The sequence below is a fragment of the Neofelis nebulosa genome, chromosome 3, assembly GCF_028018385.1.
Source record: "Neofelis nebulosa isolate mNeoNeb1 chromosome 3, mNeoNeb1.pri, whole genome shotgun sequence".
In the NCBI taxonomy this organism is placed as follows: Eukaryota; Metazoa; Chordata; class Mammalia; order Carnivora; family Felidae; genus Neofelis; species Neofelis nebulosa.
In genome coordinates, this window is record NC_080784.1 from 106,964,516 (window position 1) to 106,987,232 (window position 22,717).

At 35.2% G+C, this 22,717-nt stretch overlaps 1 protein-coding gene and 1 long non-coding RNA gene across 4 annotated transcripts in view; one reads left to right on the forward strand and one right to left on the reverse strand.

Moving 5' to 3' along the window:
- LOC131507158 (uncharacterized) overlaps positions 1 to 22,717 on the forward strand; it is a 237,990-nt gene that overhangs the window by 127,572 nt on the left and 87,701 nt on the right. The gene's annotated exons all lie outside the window — the stretch shown is intronic.
- Positions 1 to 22,717, reverse strand: part of LOC131507156 (bifunctional heparan sulfate N-deacetylase/N-sulfotransferase 3) — a 185,266-nt gene that overhangs the window by 107,834 nt on the left and 54,715 nt on the right. For both annotated transcript variants that reach the window (XM_058721523.1, XM_058721522.1), the window contains 2 exons: positions 14,586 to 14,673; positions 5,250 to 5,404 (listed from right to left, as the gene is read on the reverse strand). In XM_058721523.1, coding sequence (XP_058577506.1) covers positions 5,250 to 5,333 — 84 coding nt within the window. In that variant the 5' untranslated portion in view covers positions 5,334 to 5,404; positions 14,586 to 14,673. The remainder of the gene's footprint in view (positions 1 to 5,249; positions 5,405 to 14,585; positions 14,674 to 22,717) is intronic.

The following is a 22,717-nucleotide window of genomic DNA, read 5'->3' on the forward strand; positions in this document are numbered from 1 at the left end:
CTGTGCTACTTGGGTAACTGAAGAAGTGGTTACCAGCTCCAAGTGGACTTTCACATCCTGATTTGAACTCTATTTCTATTAGGACCACAAGAACTGTGCTTTGTTTTCAATATCAATAAAGTAAAAATCGAATGTGTCCTTTTACGAAGTGCTTCATTGAAGTAAAAATGATAGAATTCATTCATTCTCTAGCTGGCAAGCAAACTAATTAAAAGATTATCATATATTCCTTAAGCCAGCAAGTCTTTAAATATATTTTAAATTACATTTTGATACTATAATCTTTATTTCCATATTACAAAAGTTAATGTGCTCACTAATCTAAAAAGTTGTGACAAGAGACATTTCAGCTAATGTGAATTAGCAGTTCTGCTGAACTTGGAAAAGAAGGGGGCAAAGGCAAAGGACATTATTTGAAGAGTAATGATAATGCAGTCAAAAAGTACAATACTTGGCAAGATTTTATGTTTTCAGGATTAGAAACATTGTTCTACTACTACTAATTTTAATAACAATTGTCTATTACAGTGTTAAGTGTCATCTGATATTGGCAATGAGTTCTTTGATGAAAATTTCCACTAATTATTTTTTCATTAAAAATTAAGCCACCATAATTTATCAAAAATGTTAGCTCTAATTCTTTAATTGAAAGTATATACATATTGATGATTGTTTTGAGGCTTAAATGCAATATTATTTTACTCATTAAATGGAATTTTGTCCAATTTTAAAAGCTGTACAATAGATACTTTATAGCAGATTTAAAAAAAACTGTTTATTTTATTTATTTTGAGAGAAAGAGAGAGCACAGGCAGGAGAGGGGCAGAGAGAGAGAGGAGGACAGAGGATCTGAGCCTGACATGGGGCCTGAACTCTTGACAGGTTAGATCTTGACCTGATTCGAAGTCAGACACTTAACCAACTAAGCCACCCAGGCACTTCTGTACAATAGATATTTCCAACTGTGTTGTAGATCATTAACAAATGTTATAATTAATCCTTGCTTCAGATATGGGTATCGTGCAAAAAAAAACCACCCTTGTTTACATTTCATTTTAATACCTGAAGCAGCCCATATTTGACAACTAAAAATATTTTCTAATCAGCCTCTAGAGCTGTATTTCCTGGTGGCTGTAATCATCAAATGCAAGTTTGCCTAAAGGATTTACTTGACCTTCCATAATAAGCTATTAGAGCTTTCAAAGCTAAATTAAAATGGACATCAAATTCCCTTGTGAGACAGAAGTGTCCAATTGTGCAAAAGGATAATAGATCAGATGTATTTGCTAAAACCCAATGAAAATAACAGGTATTTGGTTATAGATGGTGATAGAGAACGCTCAGACAAAAGGGCTTTACATCATAGTCTCAGATTCTCTTAGTTGGAAACATACTTTAAATGTTTTCTAACTCAATCGTTCATTTGAATATTGAATTTTATCCATGAGCTCCAGTCTTGTCTGAATACCCATTTGCTCCCAGGCCAGCACATTGCTTCTCTGTATGTTCTTTCAGTTCCTTCACTGGGAGAAACACAAATGCTGATTTTTAAATTCAGAGCCTCTAAGCTGGTGGAGAAAAGCAGGATGCCACCCAGTTTAGAAATGCACTGTTAGCACAGGTTAAGCTTTTCCTTGTTTCATCTAGTGAGTTGGTAGTTGAGGCAAAACTTCCTCTAGAATAATTTCCATTGAATTAAAGCAGTCTTTCTATCTATAGATGACAAAAGAAACTCATTCACGTGGAAAGGTCCTCAGATTTAGTTGTCTCCTTTCCCAACATTTTAGAAACTGCCTATCTTAGTTTAGGGGACCTCTGGGAACCTCAGGAAAAAGTTGCCCTATGAGTTCCACCTCTAGTTTTCAATTTCCTTTATGTTATCAGAATTATCAAATATTCTTTTGGATTACCAGACAGAAGGGAAATCTAGACTTACTCCTTCGAACTGGGTTGAGAGGCTAGTGAGAAAGCCTGGGCGGTTACAATATATGCCATTTTAGAAGACCTGGATTTCTTGTCTTAATTCTACCCCCACGAAGCTTTATAATCCTGAGTGAATCACTGTATTTCTCTGATTTTCAGTTTCCTTTTCTATAAAGTGAGAATGAATATAATTACAATTCAGGATTGCTATAAGAATTAAAGGAAATAATATGGAGTGTATAAAAAACGAAAACCCTTTTCTCATTACCTCTTTAAATTTAGCAGCAAAGCCTCTTCTTTGTAACCCTAATGCCTTGATGGGAAGTAGAAGAGTTAACACATGTTTAGAAAATGTGTAGAATTCACATTAGCCAAATGTCATAGCAATTCAGAATAAGCTTTTAAACTTGAGGATTTTGGTTCCTCTCACCTGTCACTCTAAATGCCTCCCAGGAGCCTAGGCAAAATTTGAAGATGGCAGTTTTCTGATAGTGAGTGGAATGATAATCGAAACAACAGCTGCCATCACTGTTTGTGAGGTGCCAATCACTGTTCTCAATTGCTTTACATATATATATATTCTCTTTCTTGGGATTATGGCTGGGTGGGACTGGTCCTGGATTTGTCTTTTTTCTTATCTGTCCTTTGCTGACTCCCCACCCCCCCCCCCCCAAAAAAAAAATCCATGGGTCCTATAATTGATTAAATATTAAAGAACATATTTGGCCTTATTTCTGAAGATCCTTCATGACTGTTCTCTGCTGCTTTGAGGATTGTAATTTGGGTTGTTAACCTGTACTTAGGAAAAAAATTTTGAAGAAAATGTCCTTTGCTTGGCACTTGAGTGAGGAGGTTAAGAATGACCAAATTTCAGTTCTGAATTATTCAATTCATGATGCTTTTTAGTTGAGAATTCTAAAAAAATATATATAATTCCTGTGCATGTCTGTTCTCATTATATGTACTTTCAAGTATTTACACTTGTTTTAATACAAACATAACATTCAGTGATCCATCCATTCAAGTAATAATAGAATACTATTGTTTAGATACTATGTAGCTGCAGAGGAATATAGATAGCAGTTAATGTCATGTTCATCACATTTTCCTTGATAAACTAGTTTTTTGAAAGCTACCAAAAACAACAAAGAACAAAAACCTTCCTGCTTACTTCTCCTTTTTAATCTTATATTAATACTTTCTTTTACTGTATGTATTTCTTCTTTCACCATTTCCTTTCTTTCTCCACAGATTAAAGAATAAAAGTAATTTTCTTCTTCACATCCTCTCATGCTGGTTAATGTTGCTTATATCAGCAAGTCTTAGACTTTTGAAGATGATAGAATTAATGTTTGCTGCATCGCGATAGGATTTTTAGTGCTCTCCATTAAAAAGTGTGACAATGTTTACACACTCTTACATGCTGTTTGCCATTTCTGTTTATATTCTAGGGGGATAAAGGAGGCTCTTCATCTCACAAGAGTTTGAAAATTCTGTCAGAACATTTTCACAATATCAATATGGAGGACACTATTCTCATTTTCTTGACAAAATATCAGTGCATGCCCATCGTGCACCTGCAGCTGCGTATCTATTTTGGGCAGTCACTGAAGTTCAAAGACAAATATGGGCTTCTAATGCTATCCATAAAGTGTTTGGCCTTCTATATCCTCAATAGAAAAATATATTTTATAAATTCTTACTTTTTATTGTGCACCTTTAAGTAAGGTACCATGTGGATCAATTACCTGAACATCCTGGCTCCAGCAGTTTACATAGAATACGCTCTATGATAAGTGAGTGTCCGTACTCTGAAATTCTAAGTGGCCAAAAAGCTAACAGTTGTATGGTCAGGTGGCCGGCAAAGGGAGACATAACCCTTGACAACCACAATCTCTTATGTCATTTCAGGGTGAAATATGTTAAGAAATAGAACTATAATGTTTAAGAACATACAATGTTGGGAACTATACTGTTTAAGGACTATAATGATGAGAAAGGCATATATGTGGAAAAGCCTCGAAGTTGAGCAGTTGTATTTGAAATCGATCATTTCTAGTTATGGGGTTAGAACTTTAAATCTCTGGTAAAACATTTCTGTTTGTCAAGGGAGCAATTATATTTTAAGTTTTTCAAAATCATATTTAAATTAACCAGCATTGTGTATTTTAATTCATTTTACACACTGGGATAAGTCTACAATTAGTAGGATTTGCTTAGGAACATGATATGATGGTTTTAGAATTATTCTCAATATAAATAATTTATGAACTTTGTAATATCAGCTTTATGGTTTGGAAATAAAAAATGCTATAATAGATAAAAATATATTACATTTCAAATCCTTTTTGAATGATAATTTCTGTTGCCTTGATCTTGTGCTACAAATACTTATTGAGTACCTTCATGATATAGGAGCTGCCATGCCGTGATGAACTGAATATAGTTCCTACCCCAAGGCACTCCCTGCCCACGGTGTGAGAATGCTGGGTAAACAGACAAATGCCTATCTGGAGTCCTCCATGTGTTTGTGTGCCATTAGTATTATTCACAGAAACAAACATGCTATATTGGGTTGTTAATCACTATATACCATCCCTGCTGCTTACAGCACATTTTCACATACACTGTACTTATTAGAACTTCTACTGTAAATTTCCCTGTCAGGAAGCAGAAAGCCTTCAGTAGAAAACAGTGTACCAGTCAAGTGAATGTTCCATCACTATAACATATATGTTTGCAATGTGTTTAAATGGTTTTCCTCCCATTTCCATTACCTTTCTGACTCAGTCTTCATTACCTAGTGCCCACATTATGGTCTCCTTACATGATCTTTTCCCTCAGCCTCATTACACTCCAGTGCTTCCTGGCACGTAAATTTTATTCTTATTTCACGTGTACCTAGAGTCCTGTTTCCACAAGTACATTTTCCTGGCCACTCCCAATGACACTTATTCCTCTGAACTGTGGGTTCTTATATCTGTACAGTTTAGTAGTAGGTTATGGAATATCTCATTTTGTTGGAAAATTGTTTTGTGTGCATATTTTGCCTTCCTGATATAGCAAGAAGCTCCTTCTGGACAGAGAGCCATGTCTTATGAGCTCTGACTAAACTGTCTAGTAGGTAAGTCTTAGAGTGTCTTGTGAAGTTTTTCCTAAATTAGAACCCTCAAAGTATTAGGCATAGTACTGAGCATCCCATACAAATTCAAAAGTCACATACTGAAAGGCTAAAATACCAACTTGTTCTAATGTCAGTGTATACTAGCTCAATGTAATATTCAAAAGAGTTACTAAGACAAATTTTTTGATTGAGAGTTACTTACTAAGGCAAATTTTTTGTTGAGAATCATTTGCTCCACCAAAGATGACTCATTATGGAAGAGGTGGGGTTGCATATGGCTCCACATATGAGGAAACCACCAAAACTCATCCACAGACCCCAGAAGATGGTCATCCCCTTCATCTTCTTCTTCAGTTCCTTTGGAGGAAAAAAGATTATTCAGTTAATCCCAGTTGCAATGATTGTCTGCCTATCTATATAAATTGCCTATTTATCCATCCATCCATCCATCCATCCAATTATATACACACATATATGTACTTAGAAGACCATTTATACTCTTTTAGATACATATAAGGCTTGAACATGAATGTAGCAAAGGAAAACCTGTTATTTGGGGAACAACAAGAGACTGTGACAAAGCTCTTTTAAAAGTTTTTCAACATAAGACATAGGTATAAAATCACTGCAAAATGGAAATACACAACCATTCCCAAGGACATTAGAACTCTCTTATTGTATTTGTATTAACCTGTAGTTTGGAGGAAATGGAGGGATGAGTAGGAAATTGAATTAAGGGAATATGAGTAAAGAAATGAGTGGCAGAGCTCTAGCAGTAGGTCTTTCTGATATAGGTTGTGACATCATAGTCACAAAGGAATAATTCTATAATTTATTTGGGTTCCTCATTAGCTCTGAGAAGAAGCTACTCAGTATGTAATGAAAAATATGGCATAAACAAGGGGGAAAAAAGGAAATGTAGGAATTGTTATTGGGTAAATTAGAGAAAGCGGAAGGGAAGAAGGGAGAAAGGATGAAAGTGAAGGAAAGAGGCTGAGAAGTGATGAAGTCATAGTAAAACAAGCCAAGCTTGGTGGACTCATGTTTCTCATGCTTGACCTTTTTCTCAAGTTCCTGGAAGCAGACTTTCCATCAAGAAACTCATATTTCTGGGGCACATGGGTGGCTTAGTCGGTTAAGCATAAGACTGTTGATTTCAGCTCAGGTCAGGATTTCTCGGGTTCATGAGATCAGTCCCGCATCTCAGGCTCTGTGCTGACCCTGTGGAGCCTGCTTGGAATTCTCTCTACTTCTCTCTCTGTGTCTCCCCCACTTGCACACATGCTCTCTTTCTCTCAAAATAAATAAACATTAACAACAACAAAAAGAAACTCCTATTTCCTTGAGAGTCAGCCCTGTTGTTATTCCTCTGATTTCTTCCTTTTTAGTCATGTTTTATTTCCTCTATTTTCCCTGACCAGCAGTTTAGCTGAGTGTGGGAAATTCCACAGTTTTCTTGAGGGGGATGGGACTCTCTTTGTTTCTTCACTGAAGCATGACATGAGAGCACTTTAAGGTGCCTCACCACTTTCCCGGCATATCATAAGATGATATTAATCATCACAAAGTTATGCAACCACACTGAAATTTTAGCCACAACACTGAATCTAATAAACTCCTAGAATATAGAATAGTAGGTTCTTCAAATGATGTCCTCTCTGTGTGGAGAAAATCTTCTCTCATATTTTCAAAAATTTCATTTTTCTGATATGACAGGTTTCCATGGTGCCTTACAGGCTAAAGATAGAGGGTGCACTGCTGCTCTGACCCAGCCAACCAAGCCCTGTGCCTGTTACTACTGTTCTTCTATTCATTTTTGCAAGAGAAGGAAGGCAGAGTCCATTGGCAGGAAAAGAATCAGGTCCTATGATTTACTGGGCAAAGAAAGTGACTTACTAAAGATAAAGGTGTAGTATGAGGCTGCACACTCATTCTAATTAAAAACAATTTTTTTATTTATTTTTGAGAGAGAGAGAGAGAAAGCTTTAGAGAGAGAGAGATAGAGAGAGAGAGAGAGAGGGAGACAGGGTGTGATTGGGGAGGGGCAGAGACAGAGGGAGACACAGAATCCAAAGCAGGCTCCAGGCTCTGAGCTGTCAGCACAGAGGGGCTCTAACTCATGGACTGCAAGATCATGACCTGAGCCGAAGTTGGACACTCGACTGACTGAGCCACCCAGGAGCCCCTTGTTCTAATTTATATAGGAAGAACAAATATTAGCAATGTAGGATGAATAGAATAACATAATACTTCAACAAGGACAGACTTCAGTTTCACTTTCATATGATTAAATACTCGCTAATATAAAGGAACTTTTTTTCTTTATATGTAAAGGGCACCTTTAAATTTAATGTTTTATTTCCCTAATTTTTTCCCTCTTCATCACACACCCATGTTGCCACAATATAGTGAAACAAGGATAGTTTTTAGAGTCAGAGAAGTCTTTAGTTTATTTATAGGTTCCAATACATTTGAATTGTGTGATTGTAGGCAAGTCACATAACCCCTTAATGTCTGTATTTATATAGGTAAAAAGATGGATCGCAATACCTATTTTATTCTTTTTGAGAAGAAGTGGTACTATAATCCTGGCACATATTGGATAATCTAAAATGCCTTTTTCCTTTCTTTTTTTATTTCCTACTCTTGTTCTTCTTGTGTCTTTTTCAGGTCTCCTTGAGTTTCGTTTTATTTTTTTCACAATGATACTGCATTAGAGTGTGGGGGAAGGTGTCACCTGCATGTTATGTGGCAGATGCCAAGACCGAGGCATCATAATTAACTGACTGGCCTGATTAATGAGTCACCAGCTTCGGGTTTCTGAGTGATTATTTTACAGCTCGGGGAAGACTTCTAGAGAGGAATGCAAAGGAATGGGAATATGGAGTCAGGGTTTAGAATCTCTGATGACCCCAATCATTGCAGGGTTTTGCGTACTGCTACCTTTACGTGATAAATATGGTGGCCCTGGTGAAGAAACATTTGTTACATGGGACTGGCGATGCTTAAATACATGTTTTGTTTGTTTGTTTCGTTTTTGTTTTTGTTTTTGGACACAAGGATGATGTCATATAGTTTCACCACAATTAAACATCTCTACTTACATCCAAGAGACTCTCCTCTTGCTTAGCATTTTGTACGTCCTCGGGATACCATATTAGCGAAGATTACAATCAGTTACTTATTGCAGTTTTACTGTCCCACACTGAAAAAAGGCATAAGTCTCTTGGGGTTTCCCAGTAATCAGTTTGTTTCTGTCTTCCACCTCCTCTGGATACAGTGAATGTAGGTAGAGGGAGATGAGATTTCCTAGATTATGAAAAGTCACTCCTCCTACTGCTTTAAATCTCTATTCCCTGTCCCGTGTAACCTATCTTTCCTGCACCTTTCTTGTCATCTCTCCTTTGCTCCTTTTTCTACCTGGATTTTACACAAAGTTTATTTATCAGGACAGTGGAAAGGTAGCTTTGGAAAGATAGCTCAGGCATTTGTTGTTCTTTCCTGAATACCATGGTGAAATCTGCTATTAAAATATTTATACATTTGAATCATGCAGGTATTAGACAAATGATGTCTGCCCTTTGATAGATTTATATAAATTCATAGTAGGCATAAATATATGCCTTTCCCTTTTTCTTTATAACTCTTTCTTATCTGATTTCACTTAATCCTACTTTGGGTATATTTTATATCAGAATTATATTGAGAATAAATGTCTATTGCTTATTACTTTAAACATTACGATAAAAAGCAGTTCAAACATAGCTGTGATGGGCTGTCCTGGGCTCTTGTCACCCTTTTATCTCCTGACTTTTGCCCACCTTTGTTAGAACTGGAGGAAGAGAGAACTAGAAGTCAAATTCCCCAATTTTAAGTGTCATTTCTTAAATTGTTACAAAACTATGCTGAAATCTAATAAAGTTAGTGCAAATTATTATTTATTTTGTATCTATTTAAATAACTTATCTTTCAGTATTTTATCTTCAATTTTTCCTGCCATGATATTTAAAATCATCATTGATTGAGACTCTACCTTTTGTCAAGCATTGTGTTAACTGTTTTATAAGCACCATCTCATTTAATTCTCACTACAACCTTATGAGGTAAGGGCTACTACTAACTCTATTCTTCAAATAAGGAAACTGATATTTGGAAAGGTGAAATAATTTGTCCCAAGTCACTGACAAGGTTGGTACAGAAGCCAGTTTCTTACTGGACATTTTTATTTTGAGGTGTGGGAAGTGCTCAAGTAAGGAAAGAGGACAAATATTTCAGAAACAAAAAGGAAGGAGAGCAACTGCCTAGAGACATTCTTTAGCATTCAGCATTGGACAAAAAATTGAGTTGCCAGAAGTTTTTTTTTTGTTTTGTTTTGTTTTGTTTTGTTTTTTTATTTCTGTTTTGGGAAAGGAAGCTTTTAATTATTCTTAGTATTTTAGAGTGATTTTCTTTCACAACAAAACATGGTCAAATTTTGGTTTCTGACCTATAAATTCTTTTTGTTTTAATTTAGAAATTTATTTTATTTATTTATTTTTATAATTTATTGTCAAGTTAGTTAATATACAGTGTAGTTTTGGCTTCAGGGGTGGATTCCAGCGATCCATCACTTACCTACAACACCCAGTGCTCATCCCAACAAGTGCCCTCCTCAATGCCCATTACCCATTTTCCCTTCTCCCCCACCCCCCAACCCTGATCAACCCTCAGTTTGTTCTCTGTATCTAAGAGTCTCTTATGGTTTGCCTTCCTCTCTGTTTGTAACTTATTTTTCCTTCCCTTCCCCTATGGTCTTCTGTTAAGTTTCTCAAATTCCACATATGAGTGAAAACATATGGTATCTGTCTTTCTCTGACTGACTTATTTCACTTAGCATAATACCTTCCAGTTCCGTCACATTGTTGCAAATGGCAAGATTTCAATATTTTTCTTTTCTTTTTTTAATGTTTATTTATTTTTGAGAGAGAGTGAGTGAGCAAGTGTGCTAGTGGCAGGCAGGACAGAGAGAGAAGGAGACACAGAATCTGAAGCAGGCTTCAGGCTCTGAGTGTCGGCACAGAGCTTGACGCAGGCTCGAACCATGAACTACAAGATCATGTCCTGAGCCAAAATCAGACGCTTAACTGACTGAGCCACCCAGGAGCCCCAAGATTTCATTTTCCATCGCTGAGTAGTATTCTGGATATATATATATATATATATATATATATATATATATATTTCATATATATATTTCTGTATATATATATATGTTATATATATTTATGTGTGTGTATATATATACACATATACATATATATGTATATCTCACATTTTCTAATCCATTCATCATTTGATGGAAATTTGGGATCTTTCCATAATGGGCTCTAAATTCTAACCCAGATAAACAACTCCAAATTCAGAGCCCTTAACTATCATTCATTGACCAAATTTGGATTTTAGAAATAAGATCATCAGTTACGAATTCGATATAATATTGCTCTTCACATTGTTAATTAATTCTGTAATATAGTTAGAATTTACCAAGACTGCTGATTCTCCATGATCTGGGGAAATATACAAACCTAAAATATCTATAGATAAGGGGAAGGAACCTTTTGCCATTCAGCTTCCTTTATCAAGGATTGCCAATTAAATATTAAAAATGCAATTTATCTAATGCATAAGACTTGGGCTCTGCCTGATCTAAAGTTAAGACTGTTTTTGGCACTTAACTAGCTGTATGACCTTAGGCCCCTCTAAGTTTCTATGTTCTTATCTAGAAACAGGGTAACATAATCTTTAACTCCTAGGATTCATTGAGAAGGTACATGAAAAGTGATTAGCTAAGTACCTAGAATGTGGTGCTGCTCACTAGAAGGGAACTATAATTTTATTTCCTTAATCTCTTTACTTCTCAAAAAATCCACAAATGCTTCGAAAACTAAATATATATCAAACAAGATGGAACCTCTTCCTGAAAGAAAGTCTTACTATTATGATAGTGCTATTTTTCTCCTTCCCTTTGAGATTGAATAAAATAGAATTTTTAATAGGATAAGGAATTACATATTTAGAAAGACAATATAATTCAATTAAACTTTACAATATCTAATTTTTGAAAGATTAGGAGTATTAAACTTTACATCTGTTCCCACTAAAAAATGACTTTATTGGTTTTAGATAAGCCTAGCTAAGTTGTGTGGAAGCTTTCATATCATATGCAGATAACAAGATCCCTTCAAGCCTTGGCCTTAGCTTTCTCCTGTGTTCTACTTTCTTTGGCTTAAGTAGTGGCCATTCTTCTGTGAGCTGTGGGAAATGCCCACGTAGGGGAAAAGGACAAATATTTCAGAAACAAAAAGGAAGGAGAGCAATGGCTAGAGTCAATCTTCCACATTCAGCATTAGGCAAAAAAATAAGTTGCCAGAAGTGTTTTCTTATTTCTATTTCTATTATGTTTGGGAAAGAAAGTTTCCAAGAGTGAATTTCTTTCACAATGCAATGTGGTAAAATTTTATTCTCTGACCTTGTTTCATATAAATACTAATAGTTAAATGGGATTTTACTTTCAGTCAATCATTTGTTCATTAATTCATTTTCAGTAGTCATTGTTCTAGTTGCTGGTGTTACAACAGTGAAGACTTCATGGAGTGCTCATTTTAGTAAGCGAAGAGATGCAACAGATAAATAACTTAAAGACAAAGTACACCCACTCATGATAAAACTCTTAGCAATCTAGGAATAGAAGGAGCTCCTTTAAGCTAATAAAGAGTGTCTACAAACTAGTCTGTTGGAAGAATTCCCCTTGAGAATAGGGGAAAAAAAACTATTGAAAGATTTCCCCTGACGTCAGGAATAAGACATGTGTCATCATCACCACTTTTACTTAATGTTGTACTGGAGAGCTAACCTAGTGCAATATAGGTAAGGAAAAAAATTCACAAGGCTCAGAAAGGAGGAAGGACTCTTTTAGTATCCAAAATTTTATATGGTTGTATAAATAGAAAATTTTAAAAAAGCCTACAAAGTACAGAATTAATAAGTGAACATAGCAAGGTTTCTGGATACAAGATCAGTACACAAAATTAATTGTATTTTTACACACCATCAACAAAGAAATGCAAAATGAAATAAAAAACAAGTCACCACTTGATATTGCATCAAAAAGCCCCACCAAGGAATGAATCTAAAAACAGTAAAAGTTTTATCAAGTGCAATTAAAGATGACCTAAAGGCATTCAAAGATTGGAAGACTCAATATTTAGGATGGCATTTCTACCACAAATTAACAGATTTAATGCAATCTTAATAAAAATTCTACTAATTTCTTTGTGGACATTGGTAAGCTGGTTCTAAAAAGTTATATGAAAATGTACAGGGCCAAGAATTCCCAAGGCAATCTTGAAGAAGATGAGCAAAACTGGATATTAGTATTAAGTATATTAGTGTTAGTATTTATTAGCAGAAATTAGTATTAATTACAAAGGTACAGTAAACAAGATCATGTGACGTACACAAATAGATCCAATGAACAGGAGAGTGTAGAGTCCACATATATGGTTATATATGACAATGATGACACTGTGGTGGAGTGGGGAGAGGATGGTCACTTAATACTTGGTGCCAATTAGATATCTTTGTGGAAGAAAGAAGGTATCTTGACCTCTATCTCATACATACAAAAAAATCAACTCCAGATGGATTTCAGATTTGTAAGTTGTAAGAACATAGAAGCATATTTTTTATGATTTTATAGTATGCAAAACTATCTTTAAAAAGACACAAAAAATCGACCATACAGGAACAAAAAGATGAACTAGGCTACATTAAGTATTTTTGGTCATCGAAAAACACCATTAGGAATGTGAAAAGAAACCTAAAAATAGGAGAATGTATATTTGCAACACATGTAACTGACGAAGGGCTCATTAAGAATGTATAAAGAAGAAAAAGAAAAAAATAATACATAAAGAATTTCTACAAATCAACAAGAAAAAGCAAGTAACCTAACAGAAAAAAAATCTCAAATAGTTCACAAAAGAGGATCTCCAAATGGCCAATAAATATATGAAATAAGCTCAATGTTACTGCTCATGAAAGAAATGTACATTAAAACCATAAAATATCTCTATGTGCTCACCAGAAAGGCTAAATTTAAAAAGACGAACAATATCAAATGTTAGTGAGAATGTGGAGTAACAAGAAAACTCATACACTGTTTGGAATGAAAATCAGTACAACCATTTTGAAAACCTGGCATTTTTCTACTAAAGTTGGCCATAAGTGTGCTATATAACTAAAAATTCTACCCCTAGTTGATAACCAAGAGAAAAAAAATAGTTATGATCTCTGAAGGATAGGTACAGAAGTGTTCTTAACATGATTAGTCAAAAAAAGCCAAAAACTAGAAAAAAACCCCAACATCTACATTGGAAAGGAATGGAATAAGGAAATTTGGATATATTCAAACAATGGAATGCTACAAAGCAATGAAAATGAAAGAATTACAACTATACACAATAATATGTGTAAAACCAGAATGATATTGAACAGGGACACCTGGGTGGCTCAGTCACTTAATAAAACAAGCTGGATACAAAAGAGCTGATACTGTATGATTCCTTTTACACACATCTCAAAGCCATGCAAAATAGTTTATGATATTAGAAGCCAGGATAGTGGTTTTCTTTGAGAGAGGCTAGTGACTGTGAGGAAGCACAAGGTAGGTGGGTGAGGGGATTCCGGTAGTGTTCTCTCTCTTGATTTGCGCTGGTTTCTTAAAATTCATTGAGCACCACGTTTACTACTTATTGCACTTTTATATATGTAAATTATACTTCAGTAGAAAAGGAAGGCCCTTATATAATAACATGATGAATAAATGTTCAAACCATAAACATTTTGTAAAGGTTAAAAAATGCTATCTTAAGGGGGCGCCTGGGTGGCTCAGTTGGTTAAGCATCCAACTTTGGCTCAGGTTATAATCTCACAGTTCTTGGGTTTGAGCCCCACGTCGGACTCTGCGCTGGCACCTGAGAGCCTGGAGCCTGCTTCAGATTCTGTCTCCCCCTCTCTCTCTGCCCTTCCCCCACTCGCACTCTGTCTCTCTCAAAAATAAATCAATAAACATTAAGAAAATGATATGCTAAATTGAATTGAATAATATGAGGAAAATAGAATAGGACAGAGACATGGAATGTAGGAAGATGTAAGAAAAGGTGTCACAAAATTTATTTATTTATATTTATTTATTTATTATTTTAAATTTATTTAATTAAATTCAAGTTAGTTAAAATACAGTGTAGTATTGATTTCAGGAGTAGAACCCAGAGATTCATCACTTACATAGAACACTCAGTGCTCATCCCAACAAGTGCCCTCCTTAATGCCCATCATCCATTTAGCCCATTCCCTACCCCCCTCCCCTCCAGCATCCCTCAGTTTGTTCCCTGTATTTAAGAATCTGTTATGGTTTGCCTTCCTCTCTGTTTTTATCTTATTTTTAAATACAGTAGTCAGAGAGGCCTTTGAGAGTAATTAACCACCTTTTTCTTACCTGTATGGTAAAATTTTCCTGAAAATCCAAGGTTGAACGTAAAATTTGTGATTTGTGCACGCAAAAGATTCTGAGTGTCAAGCAGGGCCTGAAATACATAATTAAAAAACAAAAATCAGGTTAGAAAATGTCATTGAGAAGTTTTAAAAGATATCTTCCTTTTGCATTCAAAGGGTAAAACTACTCCTTTATACATGAGAGAATTAAATGATGGAAAGTAGTGTCTTTACCAATTTATAACCGGAGAGATGCTTTCAAGATAACATAAACATATACACATATTTATCCTTCAGCTTGCAATAAATTAGCAAAAAGTGTCAGCTAGAAAAAGGAAGTTACATGAAAAGTTTATTCTGCATGTATTAAAGGAACTGTTATCTAGTACATAAAATATATCTCCTTACATTTCTCAGGGACATATATCACCAATTGTCAAAAGAAGGACACTCTTTAAGTGAAACTATGCAAGAACATATGTTGAAAGGAAACATTGTTATTTCTCAGATATGCCTTTGGTCTTCAAAATCCAAGACTTTTCAATCTTTAAGTCTTAGATTCCCACAAGGCAGTGATTGTTCTTCAAAAGAGGATATCATGATAAAGTAAATCTCTACTTCGGCCTTTCATTAAAAAACAAACAAACAAACAGCCCTACTTTTGAAGGTAAAACTTTTTAAAACAGAGTTTTAATTATTACATCTTATAAAGTATTTACCATGCTACGAATTAAAAAATTTTTTTAAGGCTATTTATATTGAGAGAGATAGAGACAGTGTGAGCAGGGGAGGAGCAGAGAGAGAGGGAGAGAAGGAAAATCCCAAGCAGGCTCTGAACTGTCAGGACAGAGCTCGATGTGGGACTCAAACTCATGAAATCATGAGATCATGACCTGAACTGAAACTGAGAATTGGATGCTTAACTGACTGAACCACTCAGGCACCCTCATGCTATGAATTTTTAATGGACTCCTTTTCTTTCTGCTCCTTTTTTTCTCCTCATTATTTAAATTCCTATTCTTATATTTCTTTACTCCCTCCCACCCTCCCTACACAGACAACTAGGCAGAAAGTAACACTATAGACTAGGTTTGTGAAAGATCTTAGTTAATAACTTCTTTTACGCACGAGGAAACTGAGGAGAAATGAGTTGCTCATTTTCACAGGTAAAATTAGTGGTAAATTGTAGACTAAGGATATAGATTGCCTGATTCCATATTAGGTACCCCTTTTCCCACTTTCCATAGTTACAACTGGGTCCACAATAAAATCTTCTTATTTTAGCAGCATAGCTGACACCTGGAAGCCTTGCCCCATCATGTTCAAGGTCTCAGTCTTTATTGGGGAGCTAAATAGATACACCTTTTATTCAGAGATTATCCCTTATCTGTGGACATAAGTGATTCTCCTTATTGTGTAAAAACAGAGGAAGAGGACTTCTGAATCTCTATTTAAATTCGTCTGGCCAATGGTAATTTTCCAAAATTTAGGTATCCAAGTCTTCTTTTTCTATCACTGCTCTGTTTACATGAACAACTTACTTTGACTGAACAACTGAACCATAAAATATGTGGGTCCTGAGGGCACTCAAAGATAGAAGACACATTTGTTTGTGGATTTCCACATCTAAGTATAGAAACAAAGGGTTAATCATGGCAATGTCATTAGGGACAGGTTAGATTCTGTCATTGCAAGGCCTGGGCATGGGTTGGACAGGGAAAGGAGAATTTGGCCAGCTCAGCAGTGACAAAGTGAGTAATGGGACATAGAATCTTATTGTGTAAAGGGGTGGGGAGTGGTGCTGCCTGGATGTAGGGTGTGAGACTTTCTCATTCTGTCCTTATGGAAGGAACATAAGGTATAGAATAGGAAGGTATGGATTTATTTATTTATTTATTTATTTATTCACTTAATTAAAGTTTATTTATTTATTTTGAGAGAGAGAGGGCACGAACTGTGAGATCATGACCTGAGCTGAAACCAAGAGTTGGACGCTTAACTGACTGAGCCACCCAGGTGCCCCGGAAGGTATGGATTTAAATGCCAGCTCAGGGACTTATCGTGAAGTCATGTAAGACTTGGGAGTCAGATTCCCTCAGCTGAAATTCTGGATCTGTCTCTATTCAGTATTGGGCATGCTATTAACATTTTTAGACCTCAGACTCATCACATGTAAACTATGAATAATAATAATTACCTCAAAGCACAGTTGTGAGGGTTACATGCTTTTATGCTCTTGACATAGTGACTGGCATATAATAGGTGGTCAACAATGATTAGTTCCTGCTCCTCTCTTATTGCTGCTGCTACTATCAGTACTATTAATAAGATTGTTGTTATTGTTAGTGATGTTAGACAATTTATATTCTCTGAAATTTTCTCTTCATTTGTTAGAGTGAAGATAATTATCTAACTCACAAAGTTGTGATGAGGATTCTAAAAGGGATAATATATGTAGGAGTGCTTGACAGGCTTTTTAAGAAAGCGGCCTAAAGTATTAGGTGTTGATATAGTTATCAGCAATTATATATTTTATGTATATCATTATATATTACTAATAATTATGTCATCTATTTGTCTCATTAGTTAAAAGTTGTTTTCCTCATTTCTCATTTTATTTGTCTTCAGTCTCCTCTAGGCTTCCCTCTTCCCTTCTTTTTCATTTCTTCTCCCCATTTGAATATTCTAGCTAGCTCTTCTTACTGTTCCTTCCCGTTAGATCTTGTCTTCTTCTTTATCCATCTTACTTACTTCATTTATTCATTTTACTCACTTTATTCAATGGTTAAAGTATAGATTTGAAATTCATTTTAAAATAATTTCTTATGTGTTCAATGCTTTAACCTTAAAGTTGGAAGTTTTTTCTTTTTGTCTCTTTGAAAAAGTCTTTAGCTAACCTTGAGCTTTGCTATATGACTCTTGATTGCCTTTTAAAACTAATCTTTACAATACTTGATAAGAAAGCAAACAAACAAACAAACCTAGCTTGTTCTTTGGCCTTTGAAGCTAAATAATGTACCTGTGAACTAACCTCTAAATCAACTAGAATACATTGATTCAAATTATTGAACTAGCCATGATTATGCAGATTTGAGTTGGCATTTTACACATTTATCTGACATTCTAGAAACAAACACTAAAACACATAAAAGATATACTGAAACAGACAGTAGATACTACATTATGCCTATATCTGGGGAAGAGGGAAATTTATTTCTAGAGGATATTTTATATACTTAAGATAAGCCATAATATTTCTTATCTCTTATACTGTTGTTTTTAGAAGCCAGATTTGGGGAGGGGGTATATGAAAACAATGTTATATGTTCATCCACTATTCCATCTTTTCAAAATAGGCTTCTGAAGTGCTAGAAGCTAGAACACCCAGCAATGTTCTTAGATTATATCCTTTTCATTGAACTCTTCATTGCTAGAATGATTTTATTCAGCATTAGTCTATTTAAAACTGAGCTAGTCTATTATTACTATGAACAAAGTATTTTAAAAATCATATAAATGATTTTTTGCTTTATTCTCTATGTGCAACATGTCAAAAATGCTGTGATAATATCTAGAAGTATAATCATGATAAGCCAAATCAGTGTTCTCATATCAAATTCAGAAAACCAAATGCATTTTGGGCAGGCAAACCCTCTCATGTGTAGAGTATGTTGGTCACGGAGGAGGTAAAGAATCACAACCACCTGCAGAGATACCATTCAGTGGTCTCCTCCAATCCAAGAACCCTAGGAACAGATTTCTATTGTCAGAAATAGTTTGATTATTGAAAAATGGTACTTGTATTTTTAACTGTTCTGAAACTTTGTATATAATTAGCAAGGTAATCTACAATTCCAGGCATCAGTAATTACTTTTAAAATAAAACACTACTAACCTTACACCTAAAGGAGCTAGAAAAAGAACAGCAAATAAAGCCTATGCCAGCAGAAGAAGGGAAATAACAAAGATTAGAGCAGAAATGAACGATATATAAACAACAACAACAACAACAAAACCAGTAGAGGGGCGCCTTGGTGGCTCTGTTGGTTAAGCATCTGGCTTTGGCTAAGGTCATGACCTTGCAGTTTGTGAGTTTGAGCCCCACATTGGGCTCTGCGCTGACAAATCTCAGAGCCTGCAGCCTGCTTCAGATTCTGTGTCTCCCTCTGTCTCTCTCTGCCCCTCCCCTGCTCACACTTTGTCTCTCTCTCTCTCAAAAATGAATAAACTTCAAACAAACAAACAAACAAACAAACAGTAGAACAGATCAACAAAACTAAGAGCTGGTTCTTGGAAAGATTTAACAAAATGGATAAACCCCTAGCCAGACTTATCAAAAAGGAAAGAGAAAGGAACCAAACAGATAAAATCACAAATGAAAAAGAGATCACAACCAACACCATAGAAATACAATTATAAGACAATACTATGAAATATTATATGCCAACAAAACTGGGAAATCTGGAAGAAATGGACAAATTCCTAGAAACATACAAGCTACCAAAACTGAAACAGGAAAAAAATAGAAAATTTGACAGACCCATTATCAGCAAAGAAATTGACTCAGTAATCAAAAATCTCCCAACAAATCTGTGCCAAAATGTTTCCCAGGGGAATTCTACCAGACATTTAAACAAGAGTTAATATCTATTCTCAAACTGTTCAAAAAAATAGAAATGGAAGGAAAGCTTCCAACCTCATTCTATGAGGCCAGCATTACCTTGATTCCAAAACCAGACAAAGACTCCTATAAAAAGGAGAATTATAGGCCAATATCCCTGATGAATCTGGATGCAAAAATTCTCAAAAAGATACTAGCAAATTGAATCCACTAGTACATTAAAAGAATTATTCACCATGATCAAGTGGGATTTATTCCTGGGCTGCAGGGCTGGTTCAGTATTCACAAATCAATGTGATATACCACATTACTAAAAGAAAGGATAAGAACAATATGATCTTATCAATAGATGAAGAAAAAGCATATGACAAAATACAGCATTGTTCCTTGATAAAAATCCTCAAGAAAGTAGGGATAGAAAGAATATACCTCAACATCATAAAGGCCATATGTGAAAAACCCACAGATAATATCTTCCTCAATGGGGAAAAATTGAGAGCTTTTCCTCTGTGGTCAGGAACATGACAGGGATATCCACCCTCACCAGTGTTGTTCAACATAGTACTGGAAGTCCTAGCCACAGCAATCAGACAACAAAAATAAATAAAAGGCATACAAACTGGAAAAAATGAAGTAAAACTCTCACTCTTCACAGATGACGTGATATTTTATGTGGAAAACTCAAAAGAGTCCAACAGAAAACTGCTAGAACTGATACGTGAATTCAGCAACGTTGCAAGATATAAAATCAATGTACAGATCGGTTGCATTTCTAGACACCAATAATGAAGCAGCAGAAAGAGATATCAAGAAATCGATCCTATTTACAATTGCACCCAAAACTGTCAGATACCAAGGAATAAACCTCACCAAAGAGGTACGCTGAAAACTATAGAAAGCTTAATGAAGGAAATTGAAGAAGACACAAAGAAATAGAAAAGCATGCCATGTTCATGGATTGGAAGAACAAATATCGTTAAAATGTCGATAGTACCCAAAGCAGTCTACACGTTCAGTGCAATCCCTATCAAAATAACACCAGCGTTCTTCATAGAGCTAGAACAAACAATTCTAAAATTTGTATGGAACCACAAAAGACCCCGAATAGCCGAGGTAATGTTTAAAAGGAAATCCAAAGATGGAGGCATCACATTCCCAGACTTCAAGCTGTATTACAAAGCTGTAATCATCAAACAAAATGGTACTGGCACAAAACTAGAGACAGAGATCAATGGAACAGAATAGAGAACCCACAAATGGACTCACAAATGTATGGCCAACTAATCTTCATCAAAGCAGGAAAGAATATCCAATGGGAAAGAGTCTTCACAAATGGTATTGGCAAAACGGGACGACAACGTGCAGAAGAATGAAACTGGACCACTTTCTTACACCATACACAAAAATATATTCAAAATGGATGGAAGACCTAAATGTAAGACAGAAAACCATCAAAATCCTAGAGGAGAAAACAGGCAGTAACCTCTTTGACTTTGGTTGCAGCAGCTTCTTACTAGACATGCCTCTGGAGGCAAGGGAAACAAAAACAAAAATGAACTATTGGGACCTCATCAAGATAAAAAGCTTCTGCACAGCAAAGGAAACAATCAACAAAACTAAAAGGCAACTTTTAGAATGGGAGAAGATATTTTCAAATCACATATCAGATAAAGGGTTAGTATCCAAAAATCTATAAAGAAATTACCAAATTCAATACCCAAAAATGACAAATAATCCAGTGAAGAAAGGGGCAGAAGACCTGAATAGACACTTTTCCAAAGACATCCAGATGGCTAACTGACACATGAAAAGATAGTCAACATCACTCATCATCAGGGAAATACAAATCAAAATCACACTGAAATACCACCTCACGCTGGTCAGAGTGGCTAAAATTAACAAGGCAGGCAACAACAGATGCTGGTGTGGATGTGGAGAAACAGGAACCCTCTTGCACTGTTGGTGGGAATGCAAACTGGTGCAGCCACTCTGGAAAACAGTGTGGAGGGTCCTGAAAAAATTAAAAATAGAACTACTCTATGACCCATCAATTGCACTACTAGGTATTTATCCAGAAGATACAAAAATGATGACTCGGAAGGGCACATGCACCCTAATGCTATCAGCAACAGCCAAATTATGGAAGGAGCCCAAATGTCCCTTGACTGATGAATGGATAAAAAGGATGTGGTGTGTATGTACACACACACACACACACACACACACACACACACACACACACAGACATCGGAATTTTACTTGGCTCAAAAAGAATGAGATCTTACCATTTGCAACATTGTGGATGAAACTAGAGGGTATTATACTAAGTGAAATAGGTCAGGGAAAGACAAATGTATGATTTCACTCATATGTGGAATTTAAGAAACAAAACAGATGAACATAGAGGAAGGGAAGGAAAAATAAGATAAAAAGAGAGAGGGAGGCAAACCATGAAAGACTCTCAAATACAGAGAACAAACTCAGGGTGGCTGGAGAAGCGGTGGGTGGAGGGATGGGCTAAATGGGAGATGGGCGTTAAGGAGGGCACTTGTTGGGATGAGCACTGGGTGTTACATGAAAGTGATGAGTCACTAAATTCTACTCCTGAAACCAATACTACGCTATATATTAAGTAACTTGAATTTAAATAAATAAAAAATAAATAAAATAACACATTACTTTTTCTAGTTAAAAAAATTAAAATCACTAATAAATCCACCTTTTAAGGCAAATTAATATTATGATGAATTCTTTCCTAATTTTACCAATAACTGCATATACCTAAGTATAGACAGATATATAGATATATAGGTAAGTGAGATTAGAGCCATGAGGCAAAAATTAGAACTGTACCTATTATTACTAAAAATACAGAGTTTTGAATTTTGCTTTTGTCATCTAATAGTACATTCTGAGCTTTCTCTGGTCACATTAACTTCCCCAAACCAAATTTGTTAATGGGTGCAGAATACTGCATCAAATTGGTACCTTATAATTAACCATTTCATCTTACTGTTGTATGTTTTGGCTGCTTATATTTTTTGTCTAATATAAATACTGCTCTGTGTACCAATACATATTTATATACCAATGAAGTAGCCATTTCTGCAGGAGATAAGAAGATAAGAATAATTCTGTTTATTCTTTGGCAAACAAAACAACTTTCCAGCAAATTTGAAGATGCTCATGAAAGCATTAAAAGAGATTCAGTTAATTCTCTTTTCATAATTAATTAATTATGAAATTAATTCAGAAAACATAATATTCAGTTAAAATTACAAGAGAATTGCACAATGAATATAGTTTAACATGAAAATTTGCCTATTTTCAAAATGATTCTTTCAAATCTTGAATCTATATGCTACCCTACTAACTTAGTTTTTTGAGGTTTCATTCTACAAAGCCAAAAACACGTGCAGGCATTAAAAGATCTAGTTGAAGGCCAAGAAGATCTAATTTAAAGACATTGAGCTCTGAGAACTAAGCAAAATGGGAGCTTTTATATATCTTTGGAT